Here is a 19,860-nt window from a genome sequence, read left to right on the forward strand (position 1 = left end):
CTTTTGACATTATCTGGGATTTAACAAATCTAAAATCATTTCTGGTGTATGTATTGTTATACATCACTAACAGTGTGGTTTAGATTTTTAAAAGTTAGGGACAAATGAAGCAAACATAATTAATTAATATGAGGACACTTTGAGCTACAGCTGTTGCAAACTAGCAGACAATAACTATGTTAGGGATGTGAAATATTTACACAAACGGCTTGCCGTAGCCCTGTAGGAACTCCAGCGTTCGTTGGCCACATTGTGCGTTTAAGGTGGACTGAAGATGGCGCCTCCGTCCAACAAAACAGATGCACACAGCTTTTAAGGCGGAACTATCTCGCCTTGTGTCTGTACTCTTTGTTGAAGGTTTACAGCCAAACTCATCCATCACAGCGCAAAGAAACATAGAAGCTCTCTGAAGCTTACCATCATCTTTGGGTTTTTTGAGGAATCCGACTGAGCATTTCCATAAAGGTAGAGTTTTTTTTTTCTTTTTCTCTATACTTATCCAGATCTGGAAAATACTGAAAACACATTTCATACTTTTGTCTACTTTTCCAGACTGCTTAGGAACCACTGCACTCATGGTTGGTGGGACAAAGACAAGTTCACAAAGGCAAGGAATGGAAAGGGTGGGAGATAACCAATACCCCAGTCAGTCTTTACTAGAGGATGATTTACACACCTCACCATCATTTTCTTTCTCCATGAACTTGTCCTTGTTCAAACACACACACACGCACGCACGCACGCACGCACACACACACACACACACACACACACACACGCACACACACACACTACTCAGTAAGGACACAAGTTCAGGGGAGATTTTACAAGTAAAACTTTATTGGAATGATACTCATGTTGCAAAATATTACACTTGTTTTTATGTCACTGTTCCCGTGACTTCAGATGCTTCCATTCACAAGAGTGTTTTGTGTGTATGGGTGTGTGTGTGTGTGGCATGGGTCGATATGGTTTACACTGGCTGGGGAGGAGGGAGGTCTCATTTCCCTAAAAAGTGCGACAGTAGGCTCTTATGTACCAGCATTGTGCCTGCACTGAGAAGAAGTTGTGTCTCTGCAAAAGTGTCTCAAGGATGCTGCATACTGAACCCGACATGAAGGAAATGTTGGGGATGTGATGTCCCAACCACAGATGTAAACAATATCATGATGATAGTAATAGTCTATAAATTAGGCTATCATAACCAGTGAGCAAGCGGATGACGACCAGAAGGCTGCCATCTTTCTGCCAACATATCTTCAGATTCATCAAGAAAAAAATTGACAGAACACTGAACATAACAACTCAAGAGAGACATTTTTTTTTTTTAATTCAAACCAAGTGGCCTTACATGGCATGAACAAAATAAACAAGCCCCAGATTTATTGTGGTAATTCATTTCCTACCACTTAACACACAAGGATAGAGAAAAACAAATGTGAAGCATAACATTAGGTCATTTTATGAAGGCGCCTAAAAATTTCAGACTCTTTCCTTGTGAATCACAAGGTAAAATAAATAATGTTACAGTGGACCATTGTTCCAGATGTAGTATGTGTTTTTATTCTGCAATTAAGTGTTCCAGGTTCGCTGTAACTCCGACCAAACTCGCATTCTGTCTCTGTTCACACAGTAGTAATAACAATACAGCCAGTAAACACACTTTTGCCTTAAGAGTTTCACCATAAAACCAGCAGCTTAAACTGCAACAAATTTACCACATACGTGTTAAACGATGTGAGAGATGTGAACTGAGTGTTTCTAGATCTTAACCCACTCTGCATTTGTAATAAGGGAACTGACAAGACAAACCTATTTTTCCAAAGAAGTGTACAAAAAAACCCCCAAAACATATAATGAATCCAGAATTTACTGCAGCGGGATGATCTCCCACTAGAAAAAATAGAAAGTCCAAACTTTCTCTTGAGTACGTTTATTCAGTGGGGGAAATAATTGAATGATAGAATGTAATAGATTATTTTCAACAAAGTTACCAGAGCCATTCTTTTTTTTAGTCCCAACATTCCCTTTAAAATAGATGCAGTAGAAACATTTTAATTCAGAGAACAGAGCTGAACTGAGAACTGCAGCAAATAACGACATCTTTGGGGGATGCCAAGTCTCCATAACAATCATGAGATCCCGTCTACAAGCCACCCGGCTGCATGTGAGGCACGAAGCCTTTCCAAGTCCCTCCTTCATTAACAGAAACACGGACAGTTTACAAAACTCTACTGAGACCTTAAACAGCGGTACGAGCTTTGGTCAGATGAAACAGAGATTAAGCTTTTCAGCAACAAACACTGTAAGTGGGTTTGAAACAAAGTATGAACACGTGTAAATGTCATGTTGACTGAAGGACGGTGGAGGATCTGTAACGCTGTGAGCCTGTTAATTAGGGCATCATAAGTTCTTTGAAATACCTGATGATTTAGAGAAAAACCTGGTGGCTTCAGTAAACTGAAAATAGTTTGAAGAGCCAAGACTCTGGAGAATCTAGAGAGGATAACGTAAAGGAAAACGGCCAAAAGTCCATCTCTGTAAATGCCGTTGTGCTGCACTATTGTAAAAAGGTGGCTGTTTGAAGTCTTAACACAGGGCTCCCAGTAACTGTGTCACATTGTTGAAAGCAATTATTTCCTAACATGGTATTTCATTCCTCACTGAGTAAATTGACTTCAATAACAAGTTGGAATATTTAAAAAATGTGTGATATTATGGTACTACACTAATGTATTTCTGTAATTAACATTTTTACCAGACGTGATAATGTCTCTTCCTGCAAGTTCTCTTATTTGATGTTTATCGATAAAGCCAAATCAGACCTTCGCTGTATCGGAGAGGAGGCTCTGACTGATAGCTGAACCTCGGATACAGGAAGTGCGATGTGGCTCATAGAGCAGTGGGCTACATCTTTTAGTTTGCAGAACTGCTGAGTGCGTTTGCTTGTCAGTTCTACTTGTCGTTTATGGATCTGGAGTAGGCTTATGACCAGGTCCATCCCAGGTATTTTGGAAGCTGTTCTTCACAAGTATGGGGTGTCTGGCTGGGTATCCAATCTATGTCTGCCCAAAGTGGCCAAAGCAAGAGCTGGGGTCTGTATCCTCGGCATAAAGTGAAGCCTGTTCCCAGTGTGCTCTGGACTCCACCGATATTCATGGATCTCAAGGAATAATCCTGTAGGGGAGGGCGTCTGGTTTGGAAACCTCAGCATCTCATTTTTACTTTTTTTTTTTACTTAAGATGGGGGTTCTGTTGGCTTTTTCAGCCCATGACCTCCAGTGGGCACTGGAGTGGTTCACTGCACAGTGTGAAGCAGCCAGGATGAGAGTCAGCTCCTTTAAGGAAGACGGCTCCCCTCTCAGTCAGGGGTCAGGCTCTGCCTCAAGTGGAGGAGTTTAAGTATCTAGGTGTCTTGTTCCCGAGTGATAGCAGGACAGAATGCTAGATCAACAGATGGATTGGGGCTTTGTATGCAGCTGTGACGTGTTGTGCTGAAAAAAGAGCTAAGCTTTCAATTTACTGACCTAGGTTCTGACCCTCACCTATGGTAAGAAGATAAGAAAAGAGGCTGAAAGTATGAGATCCTGGATACAAGCGACCAAAATGAGCTTCCTCTGGAGGATGGTTGGACTCAGTCAATGCTTCTCCACATTGAAACAGTCAGTCGAGGCAGTTTGGGCATCTGATCAGAATGCCCCTTGGGTGCCTCCCTCTGGACGTTTTCTGATCACATTCCACTGGAAGGAGACCCAGGGGAAGACCCAGAATTCACTAGTTGGATTATATGTCCCATCTGGCATGGGAACGCTTTGGGATCCCCCAGAATGAGCCGGATCATGCTAATGGGGGTGGGGGGATGTCTGGGGATCCCTCTTGGACCCGATCTTGGATAAGTGGAAGACAGTAGATAGATGGACGGGAATGGTCTCTCCTAAGAGACACGTGTGGTAAAGGATACTGTGAACCCAAGTCGTCCACCTGGACAATGCCTCCATGTTAAGCCGTTTCAAACACCACTCTAATTTACAAATGACGCACACAGACTAGTAACATTGCAGATGTGTATTTCAAACAAAAGGCCAATCATATTTTTCTCATATCTGAGATTTTTCACGAAGTTGAGACTCTTGACAGAAAACATGATGAAAGGAATTCCTTGCGCCTATCTGAACTGTAATATTTCACATCCCTAATAAGGTAAAAGATTAAATTATAATTTAACGCCTGAAACAAAATTTAATCCTCTCAGGACATTGTTTTAATGCCCTGCTGTCAAACTGTGTCAAGCAAAGAGACCCCCGAACATCCGAGGTGGCCTTTGTCGTAAGCTTCAAATCACCAGGTTGTTTGGCGAACATGTAAAAGGATATTTCAACAAGTTATAGCAGGAAAGCAATGAACAAACATAGTTCTTCTCAGTAAACACATTTCTATTAGTCCTACTGACATAAAATTCACACTAGATGTCTGTAGCAACCCAAGAAACTCCCACTCACAGCAAGATCGACCTAAATTACTCCAGAAATTAAGTTATTTGTAATAAGCTTGAGTGAAAAAGGCAACTAAAACATAACTGAAATCTGTAACTGCGTAGTAAGCAATCCTGTCTCGTATTAGTTCAGTTGTCAATAATTCATGACAGCTGATTTAGGCGAGAGCATAAACAATTTGTCTTTTATGCTATCGCCAGAAAAACGTAAGAAGCAATTTTACGACCTCCACTACCCTATTATTGCAAAAATACAAATGGCACTGAACCATTACAGCCATTATCCGGAGGAGGAAAGAACACAATTTCACCAAAAATCAGCCACGACTAGGTGGTTTTTGTAAACATTTCTGACAAAAAAGAGTGATCAGAACAAGTCTCCAAAAGCAAAGAATTGCTCTCACTGAGCTTTAGTAATCCAATTTTTTTTAAATCATGGAAATAAACCACAATGGCCTCATTGACCGGAAAGTTTGCTCCAAGTCTGCTATAGAACATTTTGGTCAAGTCAGTGGAAAATTGGATTATCATCTTTAGATGAGACCAGCATTAATCTTTGAATGTCACTGCACACAATGTTTGGAGAAGAAATGGCATTGACCACCAAACCCAAAAACACCACACTGATAGTGACTTTCGGAGGGGGGAACCTTATACTGTGGGCCTGTCTTACAGGATGTGGTACTGGCAGCATTTATAGGAAGAAATGTACCAAGATATTCTTAGTAATGCCCTCGTTACAATATTTTGTATCGTTCTTTTGCCTCCAGGAAATTATTTTATTGGAAAATAATGTATATTGCGTCACTATACATGACTTTAATTATAATATAAACAAAATCTTGCCACATGGGAGTGGTTGTTATACATGCAGCAGCTGCTACAAAGTCATGTCAGCTGCAGCTGTTGTGTTCTGATTAATTTGGTTAGTAATTGTTTGAACACTAGGGGGCGCTCTCAGAGCATAGAAATGTAATTCCCATAGGGTCTGTTTTTTGTTTAATCTTTCTAAGGAGAAATTAAAAGATGGCGTGGTTATGAAAACGCAATACATGACTGGTCATGACTGCAGAGCATTAAAAAAAATTGTCCTATTTGTCTCTAGTATAAACAGACAAAGCTGATCAAAAGTAACAAACACTTGAAAAACATGACAGGATTTGAGGTTTTACAAAATGGCCTTAATTTCCTCCTCATGTAACAGGTATCTTTTAAAATGCCAGCGGCAAGATAGGAAGGAGTGCAACAGCACGTTTCAGAAAGACAATGATCCCAAAAATACAGTCATGGGAACTTCTAATCCGGTGTCGGAAAAGGAACCAGAGGACAGAAAAACGGCTCAGTGAGTCACCTGACTTGAACATAATTAGAAACTCTATAGAAATAATTGGTTATCAGGGAGTGGCGAAGAAATCTGAAGACAGTTTTAATCAAATAGGTCAAAATGACAACTGAGAACTTCAACTGGTTTCTATATACGGGAGACACCTTAAAGCTTTTCTTTCAAATATTTAAGAGAATTCAACTTTATAATATGCAACCTGATTTATGGACTTAGTTGCTTTTATTTCTTTGCATGCACAGATTATTTGGGTTGCTAGCAACATCTGGTGTGAATATTATACCAATAGCCTCTTTGGAAACAAATTCTCTGAGGAAAAACATGTTCAATACAAAATTCCCCGATGCATATTCACCTCCTGGTGCTTCACCCATCTCTAACTTGACAAACAGAGTACCAATCATTTTCAGATCATCAATACATACACATAAAATGAAACTTAGCAAAACTAGTGCATGTCCTGAACACACACAAAAGAAATGATGACAGAGTTTGCATGGTTCTCTTTTGTGATATGAGCAATGATCAAGGTAAAGCCCACCATCCTGATTGCCATCCGTACAGACCGGAGCGCTGCTGACCCTCAGCCAGAAGCAGTCGGAGGTCCTCTGCCTCACACGGTGTCTAAAAGTCAAAACCAGGGGGGCCAAACGGTTGTTTCAACAAGTAGAATAATCTCATGTAGTAAATTAGCTCTGAGCTGAAACAGGAAGTGCTTTTCTATCAAAACTGACCAAATATTCTGGAAGGGATAAAGTGTGGAAGACGCCAACTAAAACTCTAAATAGTCCCTCTTTTTTTTTTTTGTTCCTTTTAAACTCGTTTAAAACCAGAACTTCAAATTCCCAAATCTGTACTCCGAGATTTACCTGCTGAYCCTTAGGCTTTATGGAGATAAATGTCTGTTAAGTGATATGTTCAAACCTGAGTTTCCATTATGCGGTTGGTGTTTTTCTGACAACACCGTCGAAACTGAGAGAAAGCCGTCCTTTTTATTGGTATGTTGTCGTACTGTAACGTTAGCATGGTATGGTTTCACTGGAGCCACTAAGTACCTACTAACATTTAAAAATGGAGTACTGCAGATATGTACAAAGTCTGTATATATTAACAATAATAAGAGCCGTAGATGGAGTTACACAACAGACGTACCTGACTTTTTGTTTCGTCTTTCTTTTGGCCCCTCGTGCCTTTGAAGTGTTTCATTAATGAGATGGGTCAGGTGAACTCAAGACAAACTATATATCACATGGGCATTTATCTTAACGTGTGTTGTGTTTTGCTCAAACCATCTCATCGGCATGAACCGATGATATCTTGCGTGCGCGCTCGTGCGATGACCGGCAGATTGACGTGTTGACTCGTCTTTGCTGTGGCGCAGAAACGAACGGAACAGAAACGGATGCAGAAACGGGAAGATCTCGGGCGGGAATGCGTAGAGGCAACTCTAAGTCGGTGGGGCTCCCGACACCCATGAAACACAGCGTCGTTATAAAGGGATTCATAAATAAGACGACAATAAATAAAACACAACAGAAACGCAACAGAAAAGGCAACACTGCTGGTTATCAGTCTCCGCTCTCTTTTTCCACACACCTCTATTCGATTTTTTTCCCTTTTTCTTTTTTTGTAGCTGGTGCTTATATTTGGACAGAAGACAGTACACTTTTCTTGTGTCTCCCTTTTGACCAGCCTACCTTAGACTTTCCCTATTTTCCTTATTTCTTCTCCTCTAACTCTAGAATTCAGCAAACTCCTTGGCACATTTCTCGGTGAAGGAGACGCGGATCTCCTCCTCTTCATAGTCGTCAAAGTTGCTGGTATCGCCTGGACCTTTGAACTTTGGAACAAAGGGAGCTTCCACCTAGAAAAAAAAACCCATCAAAAACATAAAAGGCTCCGAATCGCAATCAAATCCAGTGCAAACGGAGACACAACGTAGAAACACCAACGTACCTTTTTCTGGTAGATGGCAATCCAGTCAGTTGTTGCGAACCACTTATGTCCTTTGATGTCGTTGACTCCGTTTTTGAGGTTCCCAAAGCGTTTTGTGAGATCCACCTGAAACCAAGAGGAGAACGTTCCCATCATCTTGGAGGTCTTGGAAAAATAAACCACGCCTCACTGGAAGTTCAGAACTTCCTCGACTTTTGCCTTCACCTGTAGGAGGTTCCTCAGTAGGTCCTTCAGGTCTGAACTGAAGTGAGACGGGAAACGAACCTGAGGACAAGGAAGTAGAAGAAGCGGTTGTGTGAACGCACAGTTACAGAGCCAAAAAGAGTCTTCCGCAACAAGTCACCAAAAAACACAAACAAACAAAAAAAAAAAGCAGGTGAATGGGAGCATTGGGAATCCTTCTCATCTTTGTTGTCCCTTTTTGTTTTACCCTTCAGGGGTCGCCACAGCATCCTCTGCATCCTCTACGCTCACACCAACTAACTTTATGTCCATCCATAAATCTTGGGTTTGGTCTTCTTCTCGGCCTCCTGCTCCGTGGCTTCCAACCTACTGACATGTCTGCGGATGTCCAAACCATCTCAGCCTGGCCTCTCTGATTGCTCATTCCATCACTGCCAAACAGAACCTCAACATCTTGAGCTGTGAAACCTCCAGTTCTGCCTCCTGTCTTCTCTTCATCGGCACTGCCTCTAAACCACACACCATCGCCGGTGTCACTACTTTCCTTACTTTCTTGTTGATACACTTTTATCACACATCCAACTCTGCGCTTCTCTCCATCCATTCCACCCCACTCGCACACACTTCTTCACCTCTTTTCCACACTTCTTCCACTGCTCTGGAAGATTGACCCCAGCCCTCTACCTTCTTTTGCCTTTACTTTCTGTCACATCACCGTTACATTTGTTCCCCTCTCATTCACACACACACATTCTGTCTTGCTGCAACTGATCTTCATTCCTCTCTTTTCCAGTACACACCTCCACCTGTCTTGCTTTTCCTCTACGTGTGCCCTGCTCTTACTGCAGACCACAATGTCGTCTGCAAACACCACAGTCCTTGGAGAACTCCTGCCTATCCTCATCCTCATCTGTTAGTCTGTCCATCACCTACACGAACAAGAAAAGGAGAAATCCACTTTGGTTTTTTGCACCAACGGTTGTTGGTATCAACTTCCAACTGATTGTTTTTTTTTTTTTTACAAAATGAAAACGTTTCTGAACTCGCCTTGATTCACTCTAATGGTGTCAAACTCCAGTCCTCGAGGAGCGGCGTCCTGAAACTTTTACCTGTATCTCTAGTTCACCAACACTTGAGTCAAAAGGCTGCAGTCAAGTTCTCCAGAGTCCTGCTAATGACCTAAATGTTTGATTCGGGTCTGCTGAAGCTGAGACACGTCTAAGAGCCGCATGGCACCGGCTCTGAAGGAGTGAAATCTGACACCGGTGCAAGACGGTTACTGCTTTTAAAATAGGGCTCCACGGTATCTGGGAAACGTAACTGGGATGCTACTTAACGCACAATTTAATTTATTTTCTTTTCTGTTTCCATTGTCATCACGTTCCCACCACTATTTTGCAATCTGAAGACATCCGTACAGTGAACATGTATCTCAACAGACCAGAATCATTCCTGGCACGCAGATTTTGTTTGGATTGCATACAAAATATGTCCTGTCAAATATTGCATCCAAGCAGTCTTTAGTGAATATGATATTGCAATTCAATATATTAACATATAGCTCTAAAAGCTTTTAAAATGTCTTAAAAAACTATTCAACGAAAATTCTGATTTCTCTAATAAGAAGGGAAACTTTCATCTTTAAAGTTAATTGTTACATTTTGCATTGTAGATTTTTGGTTCACGTCTTATAAAAACGTCAAACTCTTACGTCGAATTATGTACAAGAACTGAAATTACTCAGTCTTGGTGAGACTTATTTATATAAGACCATAAATCCCAAAAATTAAATAATGTACCACGAAACATCTGGATTTCTTGCCGAAACATTTATGTACTGTAGAAGAAGTCTCCAGAAATCACTGAGTTTTTAAACAACATAAAAGAGAAAAGTACTGGAAATTAATAACACTTTTCTCTCAAAAGCGCGAGACTAAACAGTGAAACAGAGTGGAGAAGTCCGTCTTCAGTCAAAAACACCAAACATTTCAAAAATGAAAACAGCAAAACTCACCTTCCCTGATACAATCTTTTCATAGATTTGAATTGGCTGATCGGCAAAGAAAGGAGGATACCCTGCTGCCATCTCATAGACCAGAACACCCAGCGCCCACCAGTCCACTGCCTTGTTATATCCCTGCCGGTGTAAACAGGTGGAGAAAGTTCTCTTTAAAGCACAATCAATATTAGATATCAACAATTTCCTTAATATGTTTGCTCTTTTGTGTTATTCATCGCAGCTAGGACCATATATATATATATATATATATATATATATATATATATGTTGTTGTGATGTTAAAACAGAAAAAAAAAAGTGCTTTCATGCATTTTCAGATTGCCTCACTTCAGGCTTCGAATAAAAAACTAAATCAAAAACAAAAACAAACAAACAAGCAAACAAACATAAAAGTCAAGGGAAGATGGATCACCTTGCTGAGGATGATCTCTGGAGCCAGATATTCTGGGGTGCCACACAGTGTCCAGGTCCGGCCCTTTACCCGTTTGGCAAAGCCAAAATCTGTAACCTGAGTAGCAATGAGAGAGAGAGAAAAAAAGAGCTGACAGACATTTATTTTAATGAGAAACAACAGAAATAAAATGGACAGAGATAGATGGAACACAAAACATCTTGGAACAGAAAGAAATATTTGCTGTTATTTCTCATTAAACCACAAGGGGGCGACACAACCATTCAAGACTCTTCCAGTTTTACTACAATAATATGAATATAAATTTCATTTCCAGACAGTTTTCTATATTTTTTTTTCTTTTTCAGATTTTTAGGAAATTATGAACATGTAGACTCTCCTGCTTGGTTTTCTGTGGTTTCCAGAATTTTACCGTATTTACGAAATTTATTTAAAATTCAGGCAACCACAGCTGCACCGGTATTTTACCGTAAATTAGAGACTTTTTTTTTTTTTTTTACAGTGTGGAATTAATGACTTTAATCCCTTTAAATCCCAGTTTGTGATTAAAAAAAATCATTTTATCTCAAACAATTTCAAAATAATAGGGAAAAACACAAAAACTGATATCAGAAAAATAAATCCAAATGCACAAATAATAACACAAGAATAAGCCTGAGGAACTAAATACAAAGAAACGAGCTGATATGAGAACACCCTTGTGATAATAAATCGAAATATAAATTGAATATGGCCAAAACCTACAGCGAAACTATGAACAAACATGAACAAAAATGAAAACCAGGACACAAAACACCGAAAGATCGTGAGAGAAGAAACAGAACCTCTGACCTGTATGTAGCCCTGTTGGTCTATGAGCAGGTTTTCAGGTTTCAAGTCTCTGTAGATCAGGTCCAGAGCGTGCAGGTACTCAAAGGTCAGCACGATCTGAGCAGCGTAGAACCGAGCGTGCGGCTCACTGCGCCAACAGAAGCACAGCGGTGAGCAGATTGGTCAAAACTTTGGAGAATTAAGACACAGCAACAAAAATAGCAAAACATCTTCATGGCCGTCATCAGAAACTACTGAGCGCTTCCTGAATGCACACTTCAATCAGTAACTTCAGGAAGTTGTGTTAGCAACCGTTAGAGCAAATTCACTCATTATTCACAATTCTTTTCTCAGACTTTTCAGCAGCCGTTGCAACTTCTCTGCAAATCCGACGAATCACCTTAACATTTTTTTTTTTATTATTATTTCAATCTTTTCTGAGCAATCACTGGAACTCGGCTGAATTTTGACCAATCTCCTCAATAATAGTTAATAATTTAACTTCCTGTTTTGCGACATCTCCAGAAGCCTGCACCTGGAAGATGAAAGCATGCGTGACGCTAAGCGGTGACGTTTTCTTTTTTTTTCCTGCAAAAACCCTTGTGAGACGTTCTGCAGGACCTGCTTGTAGAGCAAACAGTTCATGTTAACCTGAATGACCAATTAGGATTTCTTCTTTTGCACTCTGACTACTCCTTTGGACATGACTTTATTTGCATTACGTTTGCTATTTTAAGAAGGCAATTGAAAATGTTACCTGCATTTTAAGTTTTAACTCTGTTAAAATCCCGTCGTTTATTGGGAGGCTTTTAAACGATCATGTTATGGCAAAATAAAGCTTAGAAAAAGCAACTTTGACCACAACTTTTTGAAAAAGGAACTGCAAAATCAGTTATTTCAGGCTGCAAAACAATCACAACAACAAAATCATGGCAACATTTTTGAGGGACTGTTACATGCACTGACCTGAATCTGCCAATTCTTCGTAGGTGGGAAAACATCTCTCCACCTGGTACATACTCCATAACCATGTAAAGGTTGGTGTTGTCCTGGATGCACAAATAAAAGGATGGAGATTAGATATACAAACACACAATAAACTGGAAAAAGACATGGGAATCTGAGCACAAAGCTTGTTGAACTTCTTGCTAATGTGTGTTCCCTGACTGCTTTGGTGAAGTAAACCTTAAATGACAAGACTGTAACACAAATAAAGTGACAAAATAGTTTCACAAAAACTCAAAATACCAGCTTCAAAGGTGAACCCTAGAGTCAGTTTGTCTCTTTTGGGCTGCAGAACAGCAGCTCAGCAGCATAAGAGCTGAGGAAGGCTTCTCTTACAAATAAAATACTTTTACCTGTAATTTTACTCCGTTGAAAACTTTTTTAATATACAAATGTGATACTGGACCTCTCAGAATGACTGGTGGCATAGACTCATGTTCATCGGTGCCACTTCAATCCGTGTGCAGAGCAGCACACATGGACCGATAATAGGTTTATTTAAGGCCTCAAGGATACTGAATGCCTGCCCAACCAGGTGCGTCTAAACAGCTTAACCTGAGTAAGGACATAATTGGAGCACGGCCCTCATCTGGGTTAGTCTGTGTAGGTGCAAGAGCACTGCTGACACCTCTTCACGTGGCCGGCCTGGTTTTGTTCTGCTGAGACGCGGGTTTACGGTCTCGGAAGAGGCGACAACACAACAGAGGTAATGAATCTAATCTGGACTGGTTTATGCAAATTTATTAAAGACTCTTGATTGGATAGGCTCTTAAAAAGTTTATGAATGGGAGGTCACTCAGCTTGTGATTGGCTACATGTGTTCTGATTGTAGAAGAAGGAGTGAATTACATCTAAACTGGATCAATTTTAGAAACTACAGGTTCTAAATAAGGCATTAAAAAAGCAGTGAATCGATGACATGTTTAGATTCTCAAATTTACGTTTTTCTGGTGAATGACCTGGACAAAAAGTCACATTTTGATGTTCTAAATCCAAACTAGAGGAAATAATCTGAAACTGAGGTAATGGTTTTTTTTTTTTGGTTTTTTTTAAAGTCAAAATTTTTCCAGAAATCTTGATTTTCATCTGGAGAAATCTGACATTTTTCCATAAACGTAGTCAGASTTGGAAACCAATAAAACAACATAAATGGGTCTTAATCATTTGGCTCCTTTAATCATTTCCTACTTTTATTGCTTTAGGTCTGTAATTTCTAGGAAACACACACAAACATTGCTGAATCGTTAGCATTCAGCAATGCTAACGATGCTAATAGCTAATAGAGGAAGATAAAGACATTTCCAGATTAAAACTTCAAAACATTTTGTCTTTGTTTACGATCAGCATTAACCTGATTTACTGCGATTGTTCTCTCACGGACATGGTAGAATATCACATTCGTTCCCAGCAAACGTTTTAATAATCACACTGCGAAAGCTGGAATTTATTTTAAACGCAGTTTAATCGAAGCTCGGCAGGTCAGACCGTTTACAAAAGCGATGATCCGAAACTGGCCACATTTAACTGGTCGGCGCATCTCACTAGTTACGTGATTAAACAGTAACTATGACTGTTATTCTCATAAAATCTTACGGTACAAAATGAGCAATGGTTAGCGAGGTGAACACCAAAACGCGGGTGGGTCTAAATGGAGAGGTCAGCAGCGGGGTCATCAGAGCTCTGAGCGTTTGGAGCTCACGCTCCCTCCACATGCTCACGTGCCACACAATCATTTCGTTATGCAGCGACAGACAAGTTCACGCCTGATGCTGCCTCTGCATACAAAGAGGCGACTGACGCCACATAAACAGACAGGACGGAGCAGCGCCATGTAGAAACAGCGCGGGACTTCACAACAACAGCAGCAGCCAGTTTGATTCAATTAAGCACAGCAGAGGGCGAGCGCCCATCTTTTTAGCTCACTGTCTTTTATTTTTGTGGTCTGAAACGCTTTGATTCTGTCAAGCTAACATGCTTTCGGAGGCCGTTTTGAGGAGAAGCTCTGGACAGTCGGCCTGAACGCCAAAACGTCCAATTTGCGACCGCCCGCGAAAACAAACAGGGACACCGTCAGACGTTCTCCGTACCTTGAATGAATACTCTAACCGCACAAGAAAGGGAAAGCTGACAGCCTGGAGGATCCTCTTCTCGTTTAGAGTGTGCTCTATTTGCTTAAGCTTCACCACCTGGAGGTCACACACACACAAGCAAAACACACACAAGCAAACTCAGAAGAAGGAAAGGAACTCAGATTGATCACATAAAAGACTTGTGAAATTTGAATTAGGTAATAAAAGAACAACAACTGTCTTACAAGAGCACCCTAACATCATCTGAGAGGTATACAAGCTTTACTTTCACTAAACAGTTAAATACTAGATTAGTCACTTGATACTGGGGTTTGGAAAACAAGACAATGAGATTTTAATGTTATTTTGTGAATAACTTAAGAACACCGTTGTTTTTTGTTTTCACAGTTCATCAGAAACTGCACTTTAAGGATTCTGAAATAGTCAAAACAAGAGTTTACTGACATCGCTCTCGGCGTAACATCTCTAAAAATGTAAAACACCCTTCTTACATTTCTTATCAAAGTGAAGCGCGTCTAACAAAACGTTACCTAGCCATTGTATCTGCTCGTTCCGGAAATGAAGGTAAGCTCTTCAGGCTCGACAGATGATTTCCAAGTTTAAGACTCGTGTTTGAATTGCTGACGCTTTCATTGTGGTCACTGTGAGAACAGCATGACTGGCTTCCACTGTCCTAACCGCATCAGTTCACACCATCTGCAGAGTAACTCCAGCCGGGTTTGACCAGCACATACATCATCGTTGGCCTGTCGAACTCACTCTAAAGCGGCCGTGATACCGATTCAGACATCGGAAATGTCTGAATTGTCTTTTAGAAAGAGCGATTTCCTTTTTGCTTGTTTTTTTTAAACTTTTAACCAGAAATGATCAAATGCAGTCCAGATTCCTTAAAATAAAACATGAAATCGGCTTTTCACTTCTGAAGGGAAGTAAAAACTCAGACGCTAACTTCGGCGTCATGAACCAGATGCGGTATCCTCCAAAACCCTTTCAGTTCTTATGATCCGTTTGGGTCTTCTACAACAACAAAAACATCCATAAAAGATTGTCAAATAAAGAACTTAAAAGCTTTCAGCGACTACCAGCACAACTCAACAACCTTTTCCTGTCTTACACCACAGTAATATTCTCATTTGCTATTAGCAGGATGATCAGGGATGAAGTTTACACCTGGATTTGATGCTCCCTGAACGAAGCACCAGGCATCCCCCCCCCCACCCATAAAAAACAGGTCAGTGTTTCCCACAAGTAACAAGTGGCAACACTGAACATGAGCATCTCGATGACGATAACATCTCCCAGCCCTCCTAACTCCGCCCGCCCTCCTGCGACCTCGATGACCCCCACTCTGTCGAGACTGACCTTCTGCTTGTTGAGGATCTTCATGGCGTAATGCTGTCCCGTTTCTTTGTGCTTCACCAGCATAACGCGGCCAAACGAGCCCGTGCCCAAGGTTTTCAACCTCTCAAACTGCTCCAGGCTAGCAGTGTTCTGGACACATGGAAAACAGGAAGGGTTAGCACGTTTTTCTGAAAAAGGACGGCGGGAGGCGCCATTGCAAAGCCATTTTTATAAACGCATGCAACGGATGCCCACAGACGGACATAAAAGTATTCGTAATAACAAAAAGAATAAGATAGGCACTGTAAAGTAAGGTCTAATATACAACGTATGGAAAAAATAGCAGGTTTACATTCTACGTAATGGGCGTGTGTGATAGGAGAACTGCCCAAACTGTGCTGCTATATATTTCTGCAGAAACAGGCTTTTTACAAGACTATGAAGACATGCATAAAGAACTGCCTGTGGGAATGTAAACGGGATGCTGTATTTGTTGGAAACAGTGATGGTTGCATTCTCTGAAGAGAAAACTGGAATTGGCGGGTCACAGTTTTACAAAAATTGGAAATCGAAAATTGGCCAGAAATTTGGAGCCAGTCCGTCTTTATTCACTGCTGCAAACAGAAACGGTGATGGTTACAATTGCAGCATCAAGTGGTCTGGACATTGAGGTGGTTCATTTGGTCTTTTGGCTCACTTGGTCTTGAGGTCACATCAATTAGTGACCCCAAAATGTCACTAAGTGATGCTGTTAATCTTACTGTGAGTTTTTCTTTTTAGTCACCATTTCCTGACTTACACAGGGATCAATTATTGGTCTTTCCCAGTTTGAAGAGGGGCTAAGTGAAAAAATAGTTATCCCTCAGGGGAACTAATAAGGTTGTGGATTCCTGACTAAAACTTCCTCAATCAGCAGAGCTTAAGATACCAAAACGCTTCAATTACATTTAAATGAGTAGACAATGTTGAGAAATGTTCACATTTCTCAACTTGGGATTTTCTCCCACATCTATGAAAGTATTTCAATTAACTGTTGGGAGTTTGTGTGGTTGTTGTGCTACAACAGAAAAAGATTCATTATTTTTTATAAAAACGTCTTAGCTGTTGTTGAATCAACCTTCAGACCTCTCAGGTCTTCTGATTCTGGTTCTGCTCTGCATCCCCAGAACCAGAACCAAACGCGGAGAAGCAACATTCAACTTCTATGCACCACAAATCTGGAACAAACTTCCAGAAAACTGCAGAACAGCTGAAACACTGGGTGCCGTTAAGTCTGGACTACAAACCCACCTGTTTAGAGCTGCTTTTGAAACACAATCACGAAACACGAATCAACAATCTGATGTGTAACGACGGGAAAAAGTAATGTTTGAAATGTTTGCCGTATGTTCTATGACTTTGTATTTTCGTGTTTTTATGATGTTTGAAATGCCTTGTTGCTAAAATCTGCTAAATAAAAAAAACGTAACCGATTGATTAATCTTTACCACTGGGCAAATACCTGCCAGTGCACAATGCGATGTAGAGAAAACACTTTGGTAAACCATAAAAAACAATTGTCACAACAACTGCATTGATGTATTTTAAGACACAATCATATTAACCACTGATCAGGTCATTAGAAAGTGACAACTTGATGCAGTGGTCACTGTTGGTTTCTCCTTAAATCTCAGCTGAGTGGAAGGTGGGGTGTCCGCCTTCCAATCAAACCTTGTTACACTCAAACGAGCCAAACAATTTAGACGTCGCAGTAAAACTTTAAAACTATTCATTTCTATATTTCTGTGTGGCTGACAGACAGAAATTGTCCTAAGCCAGAGTTGGGCAAAACATAAATGACAACTGCAAGAGTGTCTTCCACTTTCTGCACATTAAGGTGAATCAAGCAGACACAAACCTGTGAAGGATTCTCCCATTTCTTGAGGAAGTCCTCTTTGGCTTTAGCAAGGAACTCCTTGACTGCAGGAGGACGAGAGAAACGTGTGTTAGCGGTTTGTTGTTACAGATAATGAGAGATGCCACAGAAATACTTAAGAGTCTGCTGATATTTTTAGAGGTCAACTGCACAACGCATGACTAAACCTACATCCTGCTTCACTGTTATTTGTGGCATTACTTCACAACTTTGACTAACATGCAAAGCAGTTCCAAACAATAATTTGCATCCAACACACACATACACACACACTCATCCAGTCACAGTGCTCAAAACTCTACTTGTGAAAACACCTCAAAAAGACAGCATAATCACATGTTTAAGTGGATGTGGTAAGAWATTTCACGTGTTTCTTTTTTTTTTTGATAGATACTTTTATATTAAAACAGAAAGAAGGTGCAAATCGTGTTACGCTTTCCTGAAACTCTAAGAGCCGATTCCTGAAACTGGAAGCGGAGTAAGAACTTTCCAGTCTGCATGGCAAATAATCTATGATTCTCAAACATTAAATACATAAATAAATACGAACGGGCTGAGCAAGTATCTGCTCGGCACTGACAAACCGCCTGAATGTAGACGACACAGCAGAGGAGAGTCTAACTAATCCTCGTTGCACAGCAACCGTGTTTAAGCATTACACATGTGGCATATGCTTGTAGCACATGTCCCGCTAATGTTTTGACATGCAAACCACTTTCTGACGCTTCGTGTTATATTATAGTGCAAAGAGTTGGAAGACTTTCATTTTCTGCTCAACAATAAATTTGCATTGAGCTTACAGCACAGGTGCTGTGAGTGCAGGTCCAGGCCAAGGATGTGTGGAATATTTTTTTGTGGTGCCTCCCAAACGGGCCTTTGCCTACGGATCACATTTTGCTGGACGATAAATTGCCCCAGAAATGATTGCGATAGACGATATTATTGTCATTGTGAGACCATTTTCAACTAAAAATAGTGACAATGAAATACTAATGCAAGTTTGCCCTCTCAAAGACGAATCAATTTAAATTTCATACAGAAAAGTTCATGCTAAAAGACATTTTGAAAAGCATAATAACCAAAAGCAATAAAAAAAAGAAAATACAAACCACACATGAAATGTGATTAAGATTCAGCTGGGTGTTGATTACTTTGAATATTTCCAGTTGTGGATTCCTTTGGACCACGGTACGCTATTTCTAATAAATGCACAGCGTTTACGTTGAGACTTTTCCCTTACAACAAAGTATTTTTTATCATTTAGTTTATATATTAATCACACAAAGATTATATATAATCTTTGTGTGAACGTACTTGTTTTGATTGCACCAGAATTCCCCCAGTGTGGGACACTAAAGGAATTTCTATTCTATTCTGTGAAATGGTTTTTATTAGTTTTACATAACTACTACTGCAAAGTTGAGGGGAAAATTGCACGAATGTGAGAATAATTAATAGTTTTTTAAATAATATCCAGAACCAAAAGCCTCACAAGAAACATTTAATTTAGCAAAAAAGTAGAAATGTGTCATTACATTGTAATATATATTTTTTTATTTTTATTCAGGGAAGTCCGTCTGAACAGTTGGTTCTCGTGTAACAAAACATAGATCATAAATACTTATGACTTATTTGCAAAAATGTTTAAATATCCCCGAAATGTTTCCCCAGCTCAAGTAGCATACAAAGTTTCAACATAACTCCAAACATGCTAAACATACGTACACATATCCCTCCACGCAATGTGTGCAGACAGTGGTGAATTTATCAATGTGAATTCAAGTTTTTTGTTGAAGGAAACCCCACAAACCAATTAAACCCCACAAACCAATTAAACCCCACAAACCAATTAAACCCCACAAACCAATTCCGAGCTTCCGAGAAGCTTCGCAGTTCGCCGATGCTTTGGGCCGGCACTGGGGGTGTTGGGACCAGTGTCAACAACAATATCTATTTCCATAAAGCAACAGGCACAGAGTGTTCGGGAAACATCTGACACATAGCTCGTTTGCGATCTTGCCAAGATCGGAGCGCAAGAGAGAAGTGGAGACGCTAACATAGCCGCAGCTTGCACTCGCTCTCGGCTGGTTTGCAGCTCGTAAAATGATGACTATAGACTAAAACTTGCTGTGTAGAATCCCATGCCTCACTAACGCACCACGAACAGAGCCTAAAATCGATTCCCGATCAAGATGCTTCATATGGACATGGAGTGAAGCGTTGCTGCGTAATTACTACACGCATACAGTTTTAAAGCTCAATTCGCGGGTCGTAATGAATGGAGGTAGCGGGTG

General features: G+C 40.4%; 1 protein-coding gene across 2 annotated transcripts in view; it reads right to left on the minus strand.

The window, feature by feature from the left end:
• Positions 1-818: 818 nt before the first annotated feature.
• prkacab (protein kinase, cAMP-dependent, catalytic, alpha, genome duplicate b) overlaps positions 819-19,860 on the minus strand; it is a 35,255-nt gene continuing 16,213 nt past the window's right edge. Inside the window, exons 2-11 of one of the 2 annotated variants that reach the window (XM_008436763.2) lie at positions 17,549-17,610; positions 15,673-15,801; positions 14,308-14,406; positions 12,182-12,264; positions 11,237-11,363; positions 10,406-10,501; positions 9,988-10,110; positions 7,995-8,054; positions 7,791-7,895; positions 819-7,698 (exon numbers count right to left, since the gene is read on the minus strand). In XM_008436763.2, coding sequence (XP_008434985.1) covers positions 7,573-7,698; positions 7,791-7,895; positions 7,995-8,054; positions 9,988-10,110; positions 10,406-10,501; positions 11,237-11,363; positions 12,182-12,264; positions 14,308-14,406; positions 15,673-15,801; positions 17,549-17,610 — 1,010 coding nt within the window. In that variant the 3' untranslated portion in view covers positions 819-7,572. Of the gene's footprint in view, positions 7,699-7,790; positions 7,896-7,994; positions 8,055-8,773; positions 8,903-9,987; positions 10,111-10,405; positions 10,502-11,236; positions 11,364-12,181; positions 12,265-14,307; positions 14,407-15,672; positions 15,802-17,548; positions 17,611-19,860 lie in introns of those variants that run through there. The other variant, XR_536344.2, reaches the window with a different exon arrangement.

Source organism: Poecilia reticulata, linkage group LG1 (genome assembly GCF_000633615.1).
Source record: "Poecilia reticulata strain Guanapo linkage group LG1, Guppy_female_1.0+MT, whole genome shotgun sequence".
In the NCBI taxonomy this organism is placed as follows: domain Eukaryota; kingdom Metazoa; phylum Chordata; class Actinopteri; order Cyprinodontiformes; family Poeciliidae; genus Poecilia; species Poecilia reticulata.